This window comes from Colletotrichum abscissum, assembly GCF_030869225.1.
Source record: "Colletotrichum abscissum strain IMI 504890 chromosome Unknown Scaffold_53.1, whole genome shotgun sequence".
Taxonomy (NCBI): domain Eukaryota; kingdom Fungi; phylum Ascomycota; class Sordariomycetes; order Glomerellales; family Glomerellaceae; genus Colletotrichum; species Colletotrichum abscissum.
In genome coordinates, this window is record NW_026850465.1 from 233,404 (window position 1) to 255,626 (window position 22,223).

Below are 22,223 nucleotides of genomic sequence, written 5' to 3' on the forward strand. Positions count from 1 at the left end.
AGCCACACAGCAGATGCAACATCAGCCACGTCTAGCCCAAATACGCAACGATTATCTGTACATCCCATGCACGTCTGACGACGATTGACGACGATTTACAACGACCATTTGATGTTTCCATATAAACTCATCTCAACTAGAAATTGCAGTGTGCCTGACGTAATCCCGGGTAATGGCTATTCTCGAGATGGCAAATCCCCTGATCTGCCGAGAACTAACCAAATACCTCTCGAATACCGTCGTATCGGCATCCTCTCCACAATCGGCATGGACCGAAGATAAGATGCTTTTTTCCCGTCTTGGGTTGACACGCCTCTTTTCAAGCTCAAGCCTGTCCAAGTCGTATCAAGACGAAAGATTCCCTGCAATGCTCATCGGCAATGCAACAAGGGTTCAGCTCTCCAGGCCTGCGACGTACTGGCACATGGTCCGTCCCTTCTTTACCACCGGAGGATCAGCATACGTCTCCAGTGGCAAACAGACCACCCGTTTTGTTGGAAGCTGAGATTTTCGGCGGTGCCTGGTGGCTTTGTAGGTAGTGGTGGTGGTGGTGGGGTTATGAGGACACCTTTGGAGAGTAAGCTTCCGACGACGATCGCATCTCGAAACTCTCTGGGGCATTGCGTCTGAAGAGGAGAAGCTTATGCTAGATTACGAATCAGTTGTTCGACGTTAGCTGTCAGTAGCCCGCCTTCCAGCCCTAGGCGGTCCCGTAGTACTGTACAGTTGTACAGTAAAGTAGCTTGAGACTCCAATAACCTTGTATCGTACAATTGTGGCAATGACAGGCAAGAAAAAGTAGAGAGCTCATCTGCTCGGATGGCCTCCCCGCCAGACCCGGCGCGGGTCAGCTGGTCGTGAGGCCGGGGGGGATTGAAAGCTGCAGTCTTGCTTCGTTCAAGCTACCAATGATACCCCGTACAACAGCTTCCCGATGAAAGGCGTGTCCGTCACTATTCAGCATCACCCGCCAAGCTATTCGGTGCTCGCGGTTTTGGTTCATCTAACCCCCTGGCAAAAGCTCCAAGCTCTAGAATCTCCAGGAGGCCCCTATGATACGATTGACTCGGCCCTACCGCTGCCCCGTGATACCTAGCTTCCTCGGGCGTCTAAGACCGTTTCGCTACCGATATTCCGGATCACACAGGTCGGGGGAAGGGGCTCTAGCCGGCTCCCCATGGCGAGGCTGTGCTCTCTCCAGAGAGGCACACCCATAGTGTAGATACCTAGATGACAGCCAGACAGAGGCAAAGCCAGGCCCTACCAGGCGGTTATCTCAAACGGGGCGGGCGCCGAGTACGCGGTACTTTGCCACTTTGCTCCAAAGGTAACTCGTCCGCGATCCTCTCCGAGAGAGCCTCCGTGCTTTCGTGCATCGTGCCCTCGCTAACTCGGTCCAGCCCGTGCCCGTAGTCTGACAGGAACGGGCTGTCCAACGTCCAATACCCGTCCGCGATGTCCTTCCCTTCCTTTCTGCCCGCCCCTCGCTTGCTGCGCTTAGTGCCGTTCCTGGAACCTGCACCTGGACTTGGATCTGGAACCTGGAGCCTGGTGGTACCTGTCACAGTCCCGTTTGGAAGGGCTCGCTTTCCTCGAGACGACCAGCTTACCAAGTATGGATGGCAGTGCGAGAGAGAGAGAGAGAGAGATGGAGAATGCCACACGTCTAATAACACTATGTACCGCGGAAAAGCCAAGCGGACTTACTACGTCTGATTCGCTGGTGCCAGGAACGCAAGTCTTGCGAAGTAAAGCACCAGATATCACCCAATGTCAAGCGGCAATGGAGGAGAGCTCTCGGAAGGGGGGATTTCGAACATTGCAGCATCCGATCCATTCATTCCGTATTCGTACTCGTCCCTATTAGACTTCCTCCCCCTTGGACTATGGCCTATTGCATACCGCCCAGCTGTGTGGCATCACATGCAGCAGAAAAGGGGTCAAAGACCATCGGTTCGTCCTGGGTAGCCGATGCGTCCTGCGAGGCGAAATGAGATATCCCTGCCTGCATTCCTCTATTTCCCCCATGCTTGTTCCGGGGCAGAGCGAGCGACCTACCAGATTTTCCAGATGGCCTCGCAGCATGGGATTCATGGGGGAACCGCCCGCACGAGTTGCAAAAGGAACTTTAGTTTGCTGTGAACACGCGGGCTGAAATTTGAACCGCGTACAATGATTGATCAGCTGAACAAGTGCCTCTTTGGCATTGCTACCTGTCTGTATTGTACAATACCCCCCCCCCCCCCCCCCCCCCCCCCCCCCCCCCCCCCAACCCCCCCCACCTTTTTTTCTTTTCTTTTCTTTCGGAGGACACGCGCCCCCACCTTGCCGTTTTTGGTTGTTATTCTTGTTGTGTGCGCTCCACCTCCATCTTGCCTAGCCCCCCCCCCCCCCCCAAAACCGCAACACTTTCCCAGAATCCCGTCATATCTTTAATCCTTCTTCAAGGGGAGAAGGACCTCCTCGATGCCGTTCTTGGTGATGACCATCATTTGCAGGTGGTCACCGACCTCAATGTGTCTCTCGACCGCTCCGTCAAACGCATCCTTGACCAGAATCTCGGCCTCCTTGCGCTCCAGGGGAACGCGGGGACGCTCCTGCAGCTCGTGACCCACACCGCTGCCCGGCACGTACTGGTTCTTGAAGTTGACCTGGTTGTCGAGGAACGGTGTGATCAAACTGGCGGCGGCACCGCCGGCGCGGGACTGCTCTCTCTCGTAACTGCCGACGGGGTCGTAGGAGAAGACGGCGCCGACGCCCTCCTCGTCGAGGCCGCCGAGGATGGCGTAGACGTAGTAGGGGAAGAAGCGCTTCTGGTAGAGGATCGTCGAGAGACGCTTCGCGCAGGCTGTGACGCTCATGGGCTTGCCGTGGCGGTAGCGGTAGATCTTGCAGATGGTATCGAGGCGGTCCTTGAGGGCCTCGCCGTCGGCAGCGAAACCGACGACGGAGAGCATGATTGTCGCATCTTCTTGTGTTGAGGTGGTGCCGCCGATCTTGAAGACCTTGGGTGTGTATCTGGAGTTGATGCTGTATCCGGAAGTGCTACGGGTGTCGCCGGCTACGATGGCGAAGTCGGCGCCGGCGATGGCGAGGGTCGAACCGCCGTTGTCCGTGTAGCTGTAGCACAGGGTAGGTTAGCTTTTGGGTACGATGGGAGGGTCGAGAGGAGCTCCGTACGGGTTGAAGCGGTGCTGTCTGAACTCGCCGTTGGCGGTCTTGGGGGCCTCGGAGAAGGAGTAGTTGGGCCCGTTCATCAGGGGATTTTGGCTGAACATAGCCATGATTGCGGTATCTGAAGGGAAATGGAGATTATTCGTTATCGTTCGTGATGGATATGCCGGTCGTCAAAAGGGTGGTTATCGTCAATTCGATGAGGTTCGTTCGTTGGTGGGGTTGGGTTGATGGGACGTCGTCGCTTTGATTGAGGTTCAAGGCTGCTACTGCTGAGTGCTCCGGTGCACGCGTCAAGCTGGCAGCCTTGCTTGGTGGGTGGTGGTGGTTGGCAGGGGTAGCTAGCTCACCTGATGACTAAGACAGAACAGCTCAGGAATGGCAGGAGCTGTGCAGGGATGTGGCTGCTCTCAGATGGGAAATTTGGGGGAGGCTTGGAGATACCACTAAAGACAAGGTATCGTCACTGTGCAGCTGCCAGCAAATAGACGCGAATTCCAAGGAAAACTCCCGCATCGTGAAATGCTTCAATAAATCACGAAAACACCAGATTACTTGAAATATCGACCAAATCTTTCACCTCGGGGTCTAGAGCCCTACGACCTCCCCCAAGATGACCCGCGACATTCGGCAGCGGGCGCTGGAGAAGATCGCGTCGCTCTCTGCTGCCAGCTCGCGTACGTCGTTCGACCGCTCTGATCTCGATCGATTGTGCAAGGCAACCCAAGCCGCTGGGAAGGGTGTCAATGGCTACTCTGGGAAGCAGAACTCGTCGTCTCTTGGGAGATGTCCCATGGTAGTGCACTTCTCAACATAATTCTTGCGATGGGTATTGTTGTGTCTCGTAGTGAGCGACGGCTAACAAGCCCCCTATTTCTGTAGACAATCCGCGAATTCGAGGTCCTCCTATCGCTATGCAAAGCCGCACCCGCTATTCAGACGAGCCAGAGCGCTCAGAAACTTGCCCATCAATTGATCCCCTATGTTCTCGAGGCCCACGTCCAGGTGTTTGTTCCGTCGCCCTTCTTCCGAAAGGTTGAGCCATCACCGACGGAGGCACTGGCATTCCACGTCACGGCCGCGCTGCTGTCCCTCGGCTCCCACTACGATGACCTGCACGAGATGATTTCCGACAATGTCTGGGCATTTGTCAATGCCTGCGATCATGCGGCGGATCACACTGTCCCACCTCAGCAGGACGACGAAGACCCGAACTTGGAGGACGCTATCAGGACAGCTACAATTGCAGTCTCGCTGCTTGGTTTCCTTGATGCGGCATCGGCACAAGCAGACTTCTGGAGAGCCGGAGGCAGACTGGCACTGGTTCAGCGATTCAGAGATATCCTTTCAGAGTCGTTCTTGGTTGCTGTCGAGACGGCTTTTTCTACCATCAGGAACTCACAGTCCTCAGATCGCCATGCCAGAGAGTGGAAGAGATACTTGCGCCACTACTCTGCTGCTGGACGACCTCTGGGAGCCATCTTGCTCCAAAGAAGCTACATGTGGCTTCTTGTCTCTGGCACCTCGCTTTTGGTCACCGACGCATCCCTCTTGCGCGGCACCCACATCCTCGACTTGCTCATGTCAGGCGATGGGGCGTTCAGACCAGGTTCTCCACGCAGTCCAGATGCAGACTACCGATCCCTCGACATGTACACTACGGTAGCCGTTGACCAGATGAATTATCTCGAAGCCGGTGAAGACTACCTCAAGCTTGGGTCCTCTTGGCAGCAGAGACTGGCATTTGCAGTGAAATCGGCAGCTCTCATCAGCTATCTCAATTGCTCGCTGATGAACGAGGATGTCGCAGACGTCGACGTCTTGATTAATTGGCTGGAGGAGACCCTTGCAGACCCTCTCCAAATGGCGGACGAAAACCTGGCGGCAACTGTCTTGAGATCGATTGCTTTGGTTTGCAAGATCTCCAGGGGATACGCTGCGACTGCCAGTAGACTGCTGCCTCGATTCATTGTGCAGAGTGCGCCCAACGCTCGCACTGTTGCGGTCGCGTCCAAGAGCCTGGCTTTTGTTCTACAGCTCCTTTCTCATGACGCTGTCATCACAACTCTTTACACCTTGGGTAACGTTCTGAGCCCCGGCTCTGATAGATCCATGACGAACGGCACCAATGGGGACCTCGCCGTGGACGCTGCTGCTACGTTATACCCCAATCGCCATTCGACTGGCAGCAGTATTTCCCTGGCCATTACCGGTGAGGAAGAAACCGCGATGGTGTATGGCAACGTCGTCCAAGCCATCTGTGGTATTGCGACTGCTTGCAATGACGAGAAGATCACAGCCTTGGCACAGTCTATGCTGCTTCAGAAAATCGACAAGGTCAACAGCAGTGTCGATGCTCAAATTGTGAGCGGTGCTGCCGCTCTTGCGTTGAAGGGCGGACAGCTTGAGTTCCGATCGCTGTTGAAGGTGTTTTCTAGAATTTGTCACATTGGGGTTGTCGGCCACAAGGACTTCCTTCTGGTTGCTGTGAGTGCCTCCTGACTAATCGTCATTCATATTATCCAAGTCTAACAATCAGCAGGTCATGAAGGCGCGTACATATATCTCGGCGAACCTCCACCGTGGATCCCCCCTTTATGATATCTACTGGGAGCACCTGTTAGAGAGCATCATTTCCATGGGCGACGTTCACCAGTCGAATCACACCAAGGAGGCCGATGTTCAGCTGGCTGCCCGAGAGATTGCGGAGCTGCTGCATCCCTTGGCCGTCTTCATGTCCACCAACGATCTGGCATTCAACACTATTACTGATGACGAGTCTCACTCAATGATCAGAGATGCATGGTTCAACATTGTTGTCCACGGCTTCACTACGCAGACCGACATGGGCAAGACCTATCTTGATGAGCTTCGAATCATGGCCGTTCATTCGCCCCCTCTGGTTGCTGAACAGCGAGGGGAACAGATTGAGAGTGACATCGAGCTTAACACCGTCCTCCGCCGAGGCATGAGCTCCGACAGAGAGTCGCTGCAGAAGAGGCATCTCACCGAGTTGATTCCTAATAAGGCTCCAGAAATCAAGGGACTAAGTTACCGCAAGGTGATCTTCTTGCACGCCGCTTACTTGGTTGAGAGTCTCCGAGCGGATGCTGGAGATTGCACCAAGGCTCTCTCGTACTTCTTGGAGCCCAGCATGCGTAGAGGTGAGGTCAGCAGCACCATGGAGGGCATTGCTGCCGCTGTAGTGGACAAGTATTTGCGAAAGACTCTAGGCGGTACAGATGCCACCTTCTCTGCTCAGTATGCTGCCGCACAGCTCGTTGCCATCTTCTGTGGCTGCTGTCATCGGATCGAGCGAGTTCAGCAAGCAGCTTTTACTTGTGCGGACCGCATCATCACTCAGGTTCCTTCTGCTCTCTGCCACAGATCGTCGCTCTTCGCCTTGCTGGAACTCCTTTCTCTGATGTGGTCCAGCTGCCTGGAAGCCGAGACAGATCTGTACGCACCACGATCCAAATTCACCTCCAGCCTCGGAGATGTGTCCGTCGAGCTATCCGACGATTACACATTCCGCCGCCATACTTTGGACGTTCTGAATCGCAGAGCCAAACAATGGGTCTCGAGCGTTATCAGCATAGCACCCCTGGACATCAAGGGTCTTCTACAGACGTACTTGTCCGAGTTCGACGACGAAGGAGCATATGGCCACATTTCTTTGGGTCGCTCCTTTGCTATCGAGCTTGGCTCTCTCATGCCGTCAACCGACCAAAGACTGCAGTCCCTCGATCGAGTCGGAGACTGCAGTATCAACACTGGATCTGACTTCGTTGCTCAGTATACCACTCGTCAAGAGTACCGATATGGCGAGACTCTACCCGAACGTGGCAATGAACTTGTGAACTTCATGCAGTTGAACCGTAGAGCGTCTTTCTTGCAGTCGTCAGGATCGAGTGCTAGCGATAGTGCGAACGCCGCCACCGCTCTGGCGCACGTTGAAGCCCGCATCAAGAGCAAGAAGACCACTGCTCTTACCGAAGTCCGCGATATCCTTCGCAGAGCCGCAGCCCTGCTTTGCCGCAGCAACCGTGATGAGTCCGCTGTTGCGCATTACCTCGTCAGCATTCCCTTCGCCATGTTCACAAAGCAGTCTATCAAGTTGGGCGTTTCCCTGTGGTTGGGTGTGATGAACGAGAACCCACGCCTCGAGCCTAGACTTCTTACCGAAATTGCTCAACAATGGGAGGCGACCATCCAGAGCGGCCTCGGGCTCTTTAGCCATGCAATGTCGTAAGTCATCTGACTCCCTCCTTTAGACACGACTAACGAGTTGTCAGGCATCCTGACCCATTCTTCCTGAAGGAAGAGTTTGCGCCCAGTGATCTTGAGGCCTTGGCCAAGCGCAAGCAGCAGGTGCACAATCTGCTGTCTCCCCACATGAGGCTGTTGCAATTCTTCGCTAGCCACTTTAATGCCACCCGCTTGGGTAGTCCGGATGTCCAGCGAGTCTTCCTGCGCATGCTCGATGTCACTCTGGATGCTGTGCGATCATCGACTCCTCACCCGATGGCACGAGAACTCCGGTTTCAGATCGTATTGTTCGGATTGAAGGTGCTGCATGTCTGTACGACCATTGGCGCCATCGCCCAATGGCGGTTCAAGGAGAAGATTTTGTCTGCCGCACTCAGTTGGTTCCGTTACGCTCCAAGATGGTCTTTCGGTAGCAACATCCTGCAGCTGAAGACGGAACTTCGTCTCTTGACCGACATCGTGGCGGCATTGAAGCATGTTGCATTCATCGGAGCCAACGCTGCAGACACGATCAAGTCCCTGCAGGCCAAGGAGCAACTTCTCGTTTTCCTACTTGAGAGCGAACAAACGCGTTTGTCGGTGTGGGTTCACCCGCTCGGCGAGCCCACCAAGGCTCACGGACAATCTAACAAGGCTGCTATCGAGGTACGTGGTGACTTTTGCAATCTGGGAATGTTACTAACAGTGAGTGCAGACTGCTCTCGCGCCCCTCATTCGTGTTGCCTGGGCCGAGGACCCGTCTATTGCTATTGAACTGGTCACTCGATTCCCCTATCCCCGTGTCCAACGCGAGGTGAGATGGCTGTTGATCAACTTCCCGCAGAAGGCCATCTCCGAGCCGGAGGGTCTTCCCATTCTTCTGGGTGGCTCTTTGCCCAACGATGTTAGCTTCCAACTGAAGGTAAGTGACATCCCTGGCTTCCTGTAGTTCGATATTGACTATCGTAGTACTTGTTGTTCTGGTCGCCAGTGAACCCGATCACGGCTGCCACGTATTTCCTGCCTGCGTATCGGAACCATCCGTTCCTTATCCAGTACGCAATGAGGGCAATGGAAAGCCACTCCAGCGATGTGACTTTCTTCTACGTGCCCCAAATTGTGCAGACGCTGCGCTACGACGCACTGGGTTATGTGGAACGGTACATCCTGGAGACCGCTCAATTTTCGCAGCTGTTCGCGCATCAGATCATCTGGAACATGAAGGCGAACGCCTACAAGGATGACGACGCAACTATCGTGAGTTGGACAAGAGGCTGCGGTTACGTGCGATGCTAACAACGTAATAGCCTGATGCAATCAAGCCTACCCTCGACAAGGTTATGGAGAAGATGATTGCAAGCTTCTCTGATGTGGACAGAACGTTCTACGAGCGAGAGTTCGCCTTCTTCGACGAGGTCACTGACATTTCGGGCAAACTGAAGCCATATGTCGGCCGGCCCAAGCCGGAGAAGGCACAGAAGATTGAGGAGGAACTGCGCAAGATCAAGGTTGAGATTGGCGTCTACCTTCCGAGTAACCCCGATGGTGTCGTGATTGGCATCGATCGCAAGTCTGGCAAGCCTCTCCAGAGTCACGCCAAGGCGCCCTACATGGCAACGTTCCGCATCAAGAAGAACAAGGGCAGCCTTGATGATGTTAATGATATGCTCGAGGATGTTCACAAGAAGGACTTGCCGCCGGCGCAGGAAAACACCATTGAAGTGTGGCAGTCTGCCATTTTCAAGGTTGGCGACGACTGCAGACAGGACGTTCTTGCCCTGCAGATGATTGCGGCGTTCCGAGGCATTTTCCACAACGTCGGCCTAGATGTCTACGTCAACCCGTACCGCGTCACAGCCACGGCCCCTGGCTGCGGTGTCATTGACGTGCTGCCCAACTCCGTCTCCCGCGACATGCTCGGCCGTGAGGCCGTCAACGGCCTCTACGACTACTTCATCTCAAAGTACGGCAACGAAGACTCGCTCCGCTTCCAGCAGGCCCGCAGCAACTTTGTCAAGAGCATGGCCGCCTACTCCATCATCTCCTTCCTCCTGCAGTTCAAGGACAGACACAACGGAAACATCATGATTGACGATGCGGGCCACATTCTGCACATTGACTTTGGCTTCTGCTTCGACATCGCGCCGGGCGGCATCAAGTTCGAGCGCGCGCCCTTCAAGCTGACGACGGAGATGCTCGCCGTCATGGGCGGCAGCCCGCACCACCAGGCCTTCAAGTGGTTCGAGGAGCTGTGCGTAAAGGCCTTCCTCGCGTCCCGCCAGCACTGCGAGAAGCTCAGCCAGATCGTGCTGCTCATGATGGACTCTGGCCTGCCGTGCTTCAAGCCCGAGAGCGTGCAGCACTTCAAGGAGCGCTTCGTGCTGGAGCGCAGCGAGCGCGAGGCGGCCGACTTTGTCAAGGACCTCATCCGCAGGAGCGCCAACAGTTACTCGACCGGTGTCTACGACCAGTTTCAGCTGCTTACCAACGGCATTCCCTACTAATCTACGCTTGCTTGCGCATGTATCTGAGGATGGGAGGAGGCTGGAGGACAAGAAAGAGGGAAGGATTCTTATTTTGTCTAGTTTTGACTTTCTGCTTATGGCCCTCATGTTGATTCGTCGCTGCCGCCTCTGTAGAATCCTAATTCCGGCTTGAGATATTATACACGGGTCCTCGCGCCGCACGCCGCCCCGTCGCACCAGCAGCACCACACGCCTGTGCAGTGATCTTGTTGCACAGACCGGGACCTCGTCCGCCCTTTGACGGAATTAGCAGTCATATTGATAATAATCCAATTGAGAGAGATGAATGGTTTTGTGTTCTGTTTTCACTCAACTTTGCGCCACACCATCGCCGTCCCTAGTATATCCTGCTACTTGCGTTCCCTCGTCTTTCTTTACTAGGTACCCTATGTATCCCTCCGACCCCCCCTGAGCTATACTTCCTTGTCGTCGATCGACAATCCAGATGTTAAAAAAAAAAAAATCATGTTTGAAACTTTCGGGGGATTCTCAAACAAAACAACATCCAAAGACCCTGTCGATCCCCACACTGACGGGACGGAAGGGAAAATGGGAGACAGCCGCCCCTTGTTTCTTTTTTGTAGCCAACCAGATACACCGAGCAAATAAACATAAGATATATAACAATGGCCATGAACCACTAAATCGCTTTCAAAATGCTAACCCACCCAAGATGCTGCCTTTTTTTGTGACCTGATCCTTCTTTTCATAGTTTGTCTCCAGCCCCATACTCCTGCTGACCTTACACCATGACGCCCACTCTTTTCCGCCCTGGGGTGGTGATTTACCGACGCTTCTGACCGTTGCAAGAGATGCGGAGAGATTGAGAAGAATGTTGACAAGGTTTGCCAGAATATATAGCCCGTACTTGATATTACAGAGTTTTGTGTCATGCAGCAACGCTTTCGCTGCACAACTATTAAGTGATGTGCGTGTCAACGTTGTACGTTGCGTAGTCGACATGCACAAAAGCGCGGTCGACGATGGGCACCGACTCGAGGAAATACGTCAGAACTTCACTGAGATCGTGGCTATCCTTCAGAGGCATGTTGGCATTGAGAACAATGTCGACCTCAACGAAGAGCTTGTCGCCCGCGTGGTAAGCCCGCAGATTCTGGATCTGTTTGATGGACGTGGCGAAGCGCATGGTAAGGTAAAGGACTATCGAAGTAATGATGTTAGTTCATGGATGATTTCACTGAATGTTTGATGCATCAACTGGTCAACTGGCTCTACAGCTTGTAGTACGTGTTTAAGGTTTGAATGAAGGGGAGGAGGGAAAGAGGAAACAAAGGCATGACAAGGGGGTGTTATAACAGGGTCTAAGTATAGAAAATGTGGGGGGGACGAAACGGTAAGTTAGATGGCAAAAGAAGGGGACAAGAGAGGAAGAAAAGAAGTTACGCACGGAGGTTTCTCTCATCCGAAGTCGCCGAAAAGCCCGTCAGGTTTCGGACATGATGCATCGAGGTTCCGCTCCAGTTGACGATGACGACGAGAGACAGCAGAAGACCACCGAGGGCATCGAGCCACCAAATTTTGGCAAAGTAGCCAACAATGGGGAACAGAATGGAGCCAGTGTTGAAAATGACATCGGTCATGGCGTCGTCGGCCCTGCAGAATGGAGAAAACCAAAGAGTTAGTTATGAAAGTTCCCCATGTTCCATGATAGGCGCCGATCAGGAGGCGGCTACGTAAACCCGTTGCGACGCAAACGCTGAGGTTACGACGAAAGAGGAGCAGGGTGCCAGATCAACTTACAACGCCCGAACGCTCGAATTCTTGATGAGACGACACCAGAGCCAGCACAAGCCCTTGATCACCACGGTACCAACCATAATGGAGATGGCCGGGATGCCGCTGTAGTTCCCGCGAAGTTAGCATTGCGAGTCTGCGAAAATTGCGGAGCGACTGAGACGTACAGCTGAACGATTTCGTGGTCGGGCGACATGAGACGCTGGATAGCTTCCAGAGCGACCTGGCAGAAGGATGTAACCATTACGATGGAGAAAACCAGCACGCCAAGAGGCTCGAGACTGTAGCGAGTCAGCACGCGGCTCGGAATGCAACGCGGAGGCAGCATCGCGAACAAAAAAAAGTAAGGGGGTAAAATTGATACTTACCGCTGTCTGCCCACAGGATATGAATGCTGGTCATTTTGGCTGGCGGCAATGAGCCTAGTTGTCGTCCACACAATTGCGGTGCTGAGAAAGTCGAGAACCGCGTCGACCAAACTGGCCAGGACTGAGACTGAAGGTACCGAAACGACGACAAGAATCTTTCCGATTAGCAAAGCTGCGTTTGCGATAAAATTGACCCAAATGGCCAAAGTGACGATGGGGTCGCTGCTGTCGAGGTCGGAGTCTTCGAGCCATGGGATCTCGGGCTTGGGCTGATCGGCTAAACCTTCCTCCTCATCAGAGCCACTGAGAAGTGGGGTCGCCTCGGTGGACCGAAAAATGTCCTTGGGTTTGCGTTTCGCCTTTTGCTGTATGCTGTTTGCCGAACTACTCTGCTCCGTGCTGCTGTTTTGGGCTGAAGCAGCAGTGCTGCCGTAAGTGAGTCCGCTTCTGGACGGTGGTGAGGTGGGAGTTGGCGACTCCTCGGTAATGGTCTGGGGGACATCGACTGGGCGGTAGGCCGAGGCGTCTAGAGCTTGGTGATACTCGTTGAGCAGATCGTGGGGCACGGATGAATCCAAGAGCTGGTCGATGTAGAGGTACATGCGAATCAAATCGTTGTTTCTCTCGTAATATTCGCGGCTTTAGGAATTGACAATGCACATTAGCAACTCGCAACTCAACTCGCAAACTGGTACACGGACAGCAGTCGACGGAGTAGGGGATTAGACTGTGAACCCCGAATTGCGCCTGGGCAATCCGGGGCGGCAAGATTGCACAGCAGGAACTCACATATGCTTTGGCATAACCTCAAGCTCAGCCTCCGTCTTCCAGTAGCGCTCCCATTGATAGCGCGGGTTGCTGTTGCCGATAAGGCGCATGCTCCTCATCTGAGGGCCGAAAATGAGTTCGCTTAGACGGCGCTCCTCGGCGGCGGAGCGGTGGTGGTGGTCATCGTCCGAGTCCCTGTGCAGGAAGCCAAGCAGAGAGGTGCTCTCATGTTCCTCTTCGTCGTGACCTAGCTGGTGGTAGGCCGGGCTCTTGAGCGACTCTCGCAGAGTGGCATTGGAGCGGTTCCGGATGAGCGATACCAAGGCGCCGCTGCCTCTGGTGGCCAGAAGTGATGGGTCGCTATCGGCATTGAGTACTGAGGGACGTTTGAATGAGCCTACTCGAGGGCTGCTCGAGCGATGATCCTGCGGCGAGCTCATCGTGGCCGGAGGAAAAGAAAGAGAGGCAAGGACGGCAGAGGTCGAATTGGGAGGGAGACGACCAGGGAAGAGGAACAGAGAGAATGGAGTGGAGCTAGGCGGAAGGGTAGGTAGGTGAAGTGAGATTGAAGTGAAGGAGGAAGAGAGAGAGAAGAGAAAAAGGGAAGAGTAGCCGGCGCGATGCGAGGGAGAAGGCCAAGATAATAGATGAGATTGATAATCTCGTGGTCGGCGTGCAGCAGGCAGCTCCAAGCTGTGAATTGGCAGGTCCCGGCGCGCGTGGACGTGTAAAAAAAAGGCGGCCCCAGTGACGGAGTATGCAGTATGGACCCGGAGGGTCTGAGGAGACGAGCAGCCGGCAAGGTAAGGTACTTACCGTGCAAGGCAAGGCAAGGCAAGGCAAGGCAAGGCAAGGCAAGGCAAGACGCGGCGAGACAGTGGGTTGGGGTCTGGGGGCTTGGTTTGGATGGGGAGGGGACCTTTTCGAGAGAGCTCACACTCGCGTAGAGCTTCCTGGGGCTACGATTCGACAAAACCAAGAGACGCTTGGGGAGCTTCACGGTACGGGCGTTGGCAGACCCGACCAATGTTGTATCGGAGGAGTGGCTACTGGCGTTTGAACCTGCGCAACGCCATGGATTCTGCTGTAGCTCCTCTGAGCGCTTTTCCAGGTACGTTGGTCCTTCTCTCTCTCTCCCCTTCTCTCGCTCTTTCTCGTTGTCTACAGAGTACCTATTTCGCTGATCAGATGGGCAACGAGGGAGCTCCCCTGTCATCATCGAGGCAAGGCAGACAGGCAAGGTAAGGTACCTTGGCCTATCTATCCGTACCTTAGTACCTAACTTACACTCAGTACGAGCACAGATACGTACAGATACAAACATTACCTAAGGTAGTTTCGAGTTGCCCTTCCCGTCCACCCGAAGAACGAAACCCCCCGGCCCTGGCCTCAGCCAGAAAAGAAAAAAGGTTTGCCCATTTCCATTTCCAAGAACGCCCCCAGCCAACCAGGTCGCGACACTCTCAGTTAGGGCGAGGCAATTGTAGAAAAAGATTGGAGCTTTCAGCTGGAAAACGGGGACGTTCTCGCGCCAAGTTGCCTTTTGAGCCGGTGTCGGCCCTTCAGCATTGTCTCCCGTGTCTCGTTCTGCCATTCTGAATGGTCCCTCCCTCCATGGACCATAGGTACCTAGGCCACCATCTCTTGAAGGTCCTCAGCAACCCACGGACTCTTGGGGTTTCTGGCACTTGGTGCAACATCAAGCCTCTCTTACCTTGGGGGGGACACTCGAAACTAGGTTTGACCTTTCAGCTGCCGGGTTCATGACTTCATTGCATAACTTCGCCAGCCCTTCTTCTTCATCTTCTCTCTGAGCTCTGAACTCAACCAGAGCACTCACACATACTCCGTACACATACACACACATACGCAGTAAGTACCTTGTGGAGAGCTCACAGTCGCGCCAATACTTTCTCATCTCGTTAGATTGATTCGGCTAGTCCTGAGTGAAAAAAGTTGAGTACAGCCCCCAAGGGCCCCAACATGGCAAATTAGTGCCCTTTCCCCCCGACTCAACCTGCCCTTTTACCGCCACTTCCGAGTTCATAATCCATTTCAACCCCCCCGGCCCGCGTTCCCCCCCATACATACTCCGTACTCCGTCTTGTCTTGCCTTTTCCCAGAGTTGGTTTAGCCGAGCACCAACTGACTAAGTTCAAACTATCTGAGGTACCCCCAGCCTCCAGGGCCCCCAATTGTCTGAACCATTCCCATCACTTACCAAAAGGAAGCTCTACTCGAGCCACCGCCAAGATTCAGATCAAACGGTAACTGTTTGTTCCCAACTCGACCCTGCTTATCCCTTCCCCTTTCCTAGGTTAGGAACTCATCTTTCGAGACTCCTTCCGAGGCGCAGCACATCGGCAAAAACGGACAATCAAGTTGCCTCCCGTCTCAACTCCGGCATAAGAGACGACGGGGTTTCTAGTGATAATGCTTGCATAGCGCCGTGGCTTGGCATTACGGCATGTTCGATGGTAACCCAGGACTTGCGAATAGTCCCTAGACATTATCTGTATACATACTTGCAACCAAATAGTGACAGCAAGATAGAGAGGACGATATACTCTTGTCCTTCAACGCCAAAAAGACTCAAGAAACCCTGGCTCAACTCCCACGTTTACCCAATTCCTTCAGCCCTGCACTCGTCATTGGCTCCTCAATAAGGAAGTTGGTTAGGGGTTCCCCTCCCCTCCCCTCCCCCTCCCCGGGCCGTGGACCTGCAGAACATCTCAGCAGAGCCGCATCTTCTTCCCATTCGCAGCAACTTTTGGCGAACCTTTTTTTTTTTTGTACCTGGCCGCCATCACCTGATTCAACTGATGAGGGACCCTCCGCTTCGGCTCCGGCTCCGGCTTCCCTTTCATAATCACGACAGCTTATCCTTTCCACACTCCAAAGAAAGAATAAAAATACACGATTCGGAGACTGGCACGGATGCACCCCCGTTTTGCTGACTTCGGCTTTGGTTGCTGCCTGGACATGGGCACCAGGCCGAACTCGAGCCGATTCGGGGCTTGAGCTCCATTCTTGTGATGGACGATGTTATTCACGTCTTCCGTTCTTTGGGACTCAATAACTGTTGCCAGAAACTCTTCTTCTTCTTCTTCTTCTTCTTCCTGAGGTCTCCCTACTGCCTTCAGATCATCAGTAACCGACAAAAGACCACCAGAGATCATGACTAGGGATGTCGCTTGGCGGCCGCATCCCGAGATCTGTGGTCCATTGGCTCAGAGATTTGTTTCATTGAGTGTTCCCCCTATAGAACCGAGCTGAGTAGAGAAGAGCCGCTGGATTGACTCCTGTTCTAGCTCCTTATGTGATTCTACTTGGGCTATGTTTCCTCAAAATGTCGCCCTCACGGGTCATCCATTGGGTTGGCAAGCTCTCCCTTCCCATGCAGACATGGCTTGCCCGGCTCTTCGCCGTGTTAGATGGGCAACTGCGCCTGTCCATAATTTGATGACTCTTTGAGGGCCAATGAACGCTCGCCCAGCCTTTGACTCCGGATTTTGCATGAAGCCAATATAACTGGCCATATAAGCTGGGCACTGCATCTGGAAGAGACCAAAGGAGCTGGCGCCAGAAACTGAACCTAGGCTCATACAACACCTAGCGGTGAGTCTGATTGATGACGTGTGACGATGTTGAAGTCTTGTGTCACGAAAGCTCCCCAACGTTTTTGCCCCATTACTGCCAATGTTTCGATCTATTGCTTCTTCCTTTCCAAAATCTCCTGCACGACCTTTGCGGTGGCCTTGACAATGAGACCGTGTTCGACGCTGTGCATACGCTCTTCCACATCTGCCAGGCTGTCACCCGAGCGAATCTCAACCTCCTCAATGAGGATCTATCACGGCCGTTCGTCAGCATAACGTGCGACTGGGGAAGGGGGAACACCTCCGGGAGTAGACGAACAGGCTCTCCACGGTCCACCGTCTCAATGACATAGTGAATCATTGCTCCGGTCCGGTTGTTCTCAAGCTTGCCGGCCTGGAAATCTTCGTATGCCCTTCCAATCGCATTGGCACCATCATAACGGCCTGACGAGCAGTATTAGTCACATAATCTTGCACACATCACAAAATTTTCCCCCTTTTCCCCCTTCTGCCTCTAGAGCATCACAGGGAGTTCAGAAAACCTACCAGGCAGCGCCGGGTGGAGATTAATGACCGGAACCCCGGCAGCCTCCAACGGCCGCAAAAACGGCGCGCTAAACACGTGCATCCACCCGGCGAGGACGACGAGGTCCGGCTTGTCCTGCAGCACGAGCTCGGCCAGCGCCGCGTCGTACCGGCCGCGGCCCTCGCGCAGCTTCGCCTCGTCCTTTTCGCCCTTGGCCGTGAAGCCGCCCGAGACGAGGTTGAAGTACCGCGTCGGGATGCCCGCCTTCTCCGCGCGCTGGACGGCGTAGGCGGTCTTGCGGTTGACGATGACCTTTTCAATCTTGCTTCGCGGTACGGTGCCGTCGGCGACTGCGTTGATGATGGCTTGCAGGTTCGTGCCGGAGCCGGAGCAGAGGACCACGAGGCGGCAGGTTTCGGTGGTGGATGATGACGACATGGTTAGATGTGCGATGTTGGTGAATGTGAGTGTGAGTGTGAGATACTGGGTTCGAGTGAGTTGCCTTGATTTAGGGGCGAGTAGAAGTGAGTTCGAGTCTTCTTTCCTTGGAGGCGTAACTCTCGAGATATTCTGGTTGAGACGGGTCTCGCCGTTTCTGTGACCAATTTGGATGTCCAAGTGTGGGTGAAACAAAAAGGCAGCAATTTTGAAGCTAATTTCACAGAGCCCGGGGGGTCACGGTTTTCCCGACCTCTTGAATCTTGTGGATGTTTCCTCGGGATTCAAATGCTTGTCATGGGGGGGTTTCTGGCGTCTCGTTACACAAAGTATTCACTTCAAAGTCATGAGGTTGTGCCATGCGCCAGAAGTTTAAAAAAAAATTCTGTGAGCGCATCTGAGAAAGGGCGGGGTAGCTTGTCATTGGCCGGGCAGTCACTCGGGGCGGGAACCAACCAAATTGTGGTTTGAAGACGGCCTGGGAGACTGAATGTTCGGTGCTACCGGTCGCTCTTGCTTGAGTTTCCACTCACTCAGGTTTACATGTGAGCACTGCAGGTTCACTCAACTCATCGGGGGAAAAAAAAACGCGCCAAGAACATTGAGGTACACCAAGATTCGATGTCGACTATGAGTTGCAAGTGAAGCATTGTAGAAAATGAGAGCTACTAAGCTGGGTAGCATCCTTCAAGATTTTGGCCATCGTCCAGGGTGAGGGCAATTTGATGGTTTGAACATACGTTAGGAGACTTTATGAGTCTGGGTGAAAGGAATAATGTGGCTAGAATATGAAAAGAAACAAGAAATTTCAATGTCGGGCTAACCTACAGCCAAGCACAGAGCTTAGTAGTCGAATCTAGCCCGAGGCCGCGCCCAAGAGCCCTGGCTGGTGGATTGCTCGGGAGGATTTCAATGTTTCCACTCACATAGTATTACTTGGGCAACAAGCAATAGTGAGACGGGGTCCAAGAGCTCGTATCTCGTGATGTTACCCATTTCGTGATAAGAAACCACGTTCGGTTTTCACCGCTCCATTTGATGACGAGCAATTCTCCGACAACGGACATGGCCGGTCTTAACGGCAGGAGACAGAAGTTATTGTATCTGTGGTGTCCCCATCAGACACGACGTCTAACGCGAGAGATTGACAGCACAGGTTGCTGCTTCGAAATAGCCTTGGCTCACTAATTCTCCCTAGCCTGACGGTATGAGCTTGTTATGAATTGTCTCTTACCGACGGACCTTTAGTCTAACCATGGTGAATGGCCTATCCGTAAACCGAATTCCCACATGAGGCATGAGCTCAAGGCAATAAAAATGGTTTGCGGCTTGCTCATGCACCCACGAGCGGCCATCGTCAGATCTGTGATCTCCGACCCCTGCCAACCAGAAGCGCCCGCATGCGCCATACTCGGACGCGAAAGTACACTAGAGGCCCGGCCCCTCAACGGCGGAGAGCAGCAAGACGCCGTTTGACCGTCCATTTCCGCAGGGGAACAAACCTTCCTAAACAGGGGTCAAGTCTGGGGCGGCAAGGCAGCCGACGAGACCAAGACGGACCAAACCAACACGGGTGTTCAAGGCGACATGAACATTCCCCCTTTGAGCCTCGCCCTGGCATGTATTGGTAGCAACGCAGGATGCGCAGCAAGTGACGGAGCTTTAATCCGCCGACTATTGACGAGGGTGTGCCAGTGTGAGTGTAATCCATTTTCTTTGGAGTGTTCTCCCTTTTTCTTGCATCGTGGTGCCGCATTATTGAAAGCTCATGGAATCGGATCGGGGCAATGGCCAGTTAGTTCGCTGTCATCGGCTCGGATTGGGTCGACCTGTCTCGATCGAATCTCGGCCGTGCCATGTTGAGATTGAATTATTGACGAACGGGATTGGCTAAGTTGCAATTAGGCTACTCCGGCCTGGGCAGCGGCCTACAGGCCAAAGCGCGACGGACAGTTGCAGAGCGGGAACGGACGTGATGGTTGTCCTACTGCCTCGACGGCTATGCGCGTACGGATGGATACTTGGAAGTGGGAATTACAAGACGTCGTCGACGTAGGCAAAGGTAGGTAGAACCGTGAAATGTATCTGTCCGTGGCAGGTTACGCCAAAAATCCTACTGTGCACAATATGCTAAGGTACTTTTATTTCTTATTCGTACATCAACTTCGATAAGGCCATCATCGGGGGGTGGCTTTGCTTGTTACTTACATCATTTTGTGGGTTCTCCCATGTACCAAAATCGCCCTGGCAGGATTTCAAGATGGAATTTTGAAATTTTATGGAGACAGCGCAGCTTCCTAGTCGTGCTAGTATACTATATTTGATGGAGGACTATCCTTAAGAGACGGCGTGAATCTCTTTCAGCTGCCAGCTTGCAGGTTTTTTTTTGGGGGTTTTTTTGTGTGTGGTTTTTCCCCCCCTTCTGGTACGGTCAGAGAATCCAACGAATGGGCTGGAGCTGCGAGTTGTCGATACGAGGCAACTGGGTACGTGTGCGGAAAATAGAAGCTGTGGAAAAGGGATTGACATTCACAACAAGTCCGCAACCCTGCAGGTAGGTGGAGAGGTGTGAGTTGGCCCGTTCCAGGTTGAAGACCCTCATCAGCGGCCTTCCAAGTTCCATTTGACTCTTCAGTCTCGACTCTCAAGGCAGAGTGCCATAAGTCTTCACTCAGCCAGAGAAACCGCGTCACTGTCAGACCTTCCGATGGGTACCTTATTCGGGAAGTGGAGGGGGAAAGAAGGACACGAACTTGCTAAGGGACAGGCCGACGGGACGTCCCTTTGTCCCCTCTCACATTTTCCGTGTGTCGTTCCTTCCTGCTTCTTCAGAAAGCACGCCACTTCAGTTGATGAACTACGGATGTCAATAAGGGAAGGCACTTTACCCAACTTAAGGCAGGTAGCCATGGCATGGTTGCAAAAGCATCAACAGTACGGATAAAGTACCTCCTCAACCCGAAAGACACATCTTCATTCACCTTTTCACACACGTCTTCGCCAGATATCAGCCACAGGTGGCAGCAGTAGTAAAGTACAGACAAAGTGACAAGTAGAACCTTGGTGCCTGAAGGAACCACTATTCAAGCTTCCAGGACAGTCTGTCTTCAGTGTTTGGGGAGACCTTCTGGGGCTACGAGAGTAGCGTCACGCTAACGCCCCATCTCGGACATGCTCTTGCATCTTCCTCTCATTCGTGTTTAATCTCTTATGCCAAGGTATTATCAAGGCCGGAGCACCAGGTATATCCTGTCCGGCGGCTCTTTTCAAGTATTCGTCCTTGGGAATTATGGGCCAAAGTTGTGATCGGAACAAAAGTACCGACAGATGGCGACATAGGTATCCGTCTTGACAGCGGCGATATGAGTTGAAATAAAGATTCGGGAGAGCTTCTCCCAAGTATCCCGCTTTGCTCTTGTCCTGGTCAATTCTGTTTTGCGTGATTGCGGGATGGAATTGTCCTATAAGCGGCCGGGGCATACCTACGAAGAGCAATGGAGGTCCAAGCAAGGTACCTTGCATCGGCAGCCCATGCTCATGATACCAACGTTACCAAAGTAAGGTACATACATAGGTACTTTCGTCAGGTGCCAGCCTCCAGGTCCACCCTCTCCTCGGGAGCCTCCAGCCTGCCTTCCACACCGGTCAACTTCCCCTTCCAGGCTCTTGCCCCTCGCCTCCATTCACGCCCCCTCCCACATCGCAACTGGCAACCTCAAATCTTCAATTCAGCGAATCGGCATACGATTCGCCTCCCACAGGCTCTGCCAGACTGCCAGCATCTCTTATACATCGTCTTAGTCTTGAAGACGCAACATGTGGCTGCCGATGGAACCGCGTCCCATATCCACACCTGCGTCAAACGGTTGTCTCCTGTTTTCTTCCTTGCAACCAGAAAAGAAAAGAGAGAGAGAGAGAGTCGAACGCATCCCAGACAGACGCTGTTAACAAGACATTGAGGAGAATCAAGCAAGTCTACGAATGCCTCGTCCGAGTCGAGTCGAGTCGAGTCTCCATCGCCTATCTGCCGGACGACGTATTTTTCGGTCTGGGCATTCTTGGAAGACGCTCTAGAGCCTTCAGGAATAAAAGTAGTCAGATGTCGTACGTACGGAGTACATATTCGTACATGCACGGGACAGACATCTGCTCTGCCCTGTCAACCACCCGCCGTGAACCCGACACGATCCCGGCCACGGCCTACAGGGAGCCGTCCTTTGTGTCTCCTTCGAGCCGGGGTGACTGGAAGTGCTATCGATCCGACGTCCCAGACGACATGCCATGCCACCATGGATGCGACCGAGCTTGAGTCTGATCAGGTCCATTCGTTTTGATCACGCACTCCTGGGTAGAATGCGAGTGCCCGTCAATTCGAACCTCCATCGTTGCTTTGTCTCCCGGACTTGGATCGGTCTCGGACAAATCTATGGCGGGTTTGTTACCAACCAAGTCTCCTCTGCTCTTGGTAAGCTCATATTGGCGTGGATCTGGCAGGTTTACCGAATCAAGGACCAAGCTTTGCTTCGGGAAAACACAAAGTTGCGATGAGACAGTTACCCTCGAAACATTTCATCATCTGCAATACTCGGGAGTGGCAGTCATCCGGCTTCCGCTGACCAAAAGTCATCAGATGTCCGAACCTCATTCCTGGATACGCAACCAGCCATCTGTCTACACACTCTGCAGCCACTTCTCGAAGCCCCATCCTGCCGACGGAAAAGGAAGTATGAGACATGGCATGAGCAAGAAAAACGTTGTCGTTGCTGGCCGCCGTTGTAACTTGTGTCCATTAGCTCACTAGCCAAGGATCTCGACCTGCAGT

The 22,223-nt window shown here is 53.5% G+C and overlaps 5 protein-coding genes across 5 annotated transcripts; 1 reads left to right on the forward strand and 4 right to left on the reverse strand.

Moving 5' to 3' along the window:
* Positions 1 to 2,432: 2,432 nt before the first annotated feature.
* CABS01_14378 (proteasome A-type and B-type) lies at positions 2,433 to 3,284 on the reverse strand (the record flags this gene model as incomplete). The annotated part of the gene is made up of 2 exons (XM_060547717.1): positions 2,433 to 3,120; positions 3,181 to 3,284. 2 exons carry the CDS (start codon positions 3,282 to 3,284, stop codon positions 2,433 to 2,435), a joined length of 792 nt encoding a protein of 263 aa, XP_060393424.1.
* A 503-nt stretch (positions 3,285 to 3,787) lies between these two features.
* Positions 3,788 to 9,926, forward strand: CABS01_14379 (phosphatidylinositol 3; the record flags this gene model as incomplete). Its single annotated transcript, XM_060547718.1, has 7 exons — positions 3,788 to 3,970; positions 4,057 to 5,661; positions 5,717 to 7,422; positions 7,470 to 8,088; positions 8,138 to 8,344; positions 8,392 to 8,679; positions 8,730 to 9,926. The coding sequence occupies 7 exons, from the start codon at positions 3,788 to 3,790 to the stop codon at positions 9,924 to 9,926; spliced, it is 5,805 nt and encodes a 1,934-aa protein (XP_060393425.1).
* Positions 9,927 to 10,866: 940 nt separating this feature from the next.
* On the reverse strand, positions 10,867 to 13,278 carry CABS01_14380 (cation efflux family protein; the record flags this gene model as incomplete). The annotated part of the gene is made up of 6 exons (XM_060547719.1): positions 10,867 to 11,108; positions 11,356 to 11,561; positions 11,709 to 11,807; positions 11,870 to 11,983; positions 12,071 to 12,709; positions 12,860 to 13,278. The coding sequence occupies 6 exons, from the start codon at positions 13,276 to 13,278 to the stop codon at positions 10,867 to 10,869; spliced, it is 1,719 nt and encodes a 572-aa protein (XP_060393426.1).
* Positions 13,279 to 15,156: 1,878 nt separating this feature from the next.
* CABS01_14381 (uncharacterized protein) lies at positions 15,157 to 15,348 on the reverse strand (the record flags this gene model as incomplete). Its single annotated transcript, XM_060547720.1, has 1 exon — positions 15,157 to 15,348. The coding sequence occupies one exon, from the start codon at positions 15,346 to 15,348 to the stop codon at positions 15,157 to 15,159; it is 192 nt and encodes a 63-aa protein (XP_060393427.1).
* A 1,199-nt stretch (positions 15,349 to 16,547) lies between these two features.
* On the reverse strand, positions 16,548 to 17,401 carry CABS01_14382 (phosphoribosylglycinamide formyltransferase; the record flags this gene model as incomplete). The annotated part of the gene is made up of 3 exons (XM_060547721.1): positions 16,548 to 16,688; positions 16,757 to 16,881; positions 16,984 to 17,401. The coding sequence occupies 3 exons, from the start codon at positions 17,399 to 17,401 to the stop codon at positions 16,548 to 16,550; spliced, it is 684 nt and encodes a 227-aa protein (XP_060393428.1).
* Positions 17,402 to 22,223: the final 4,822 nt, after the last annotated feature.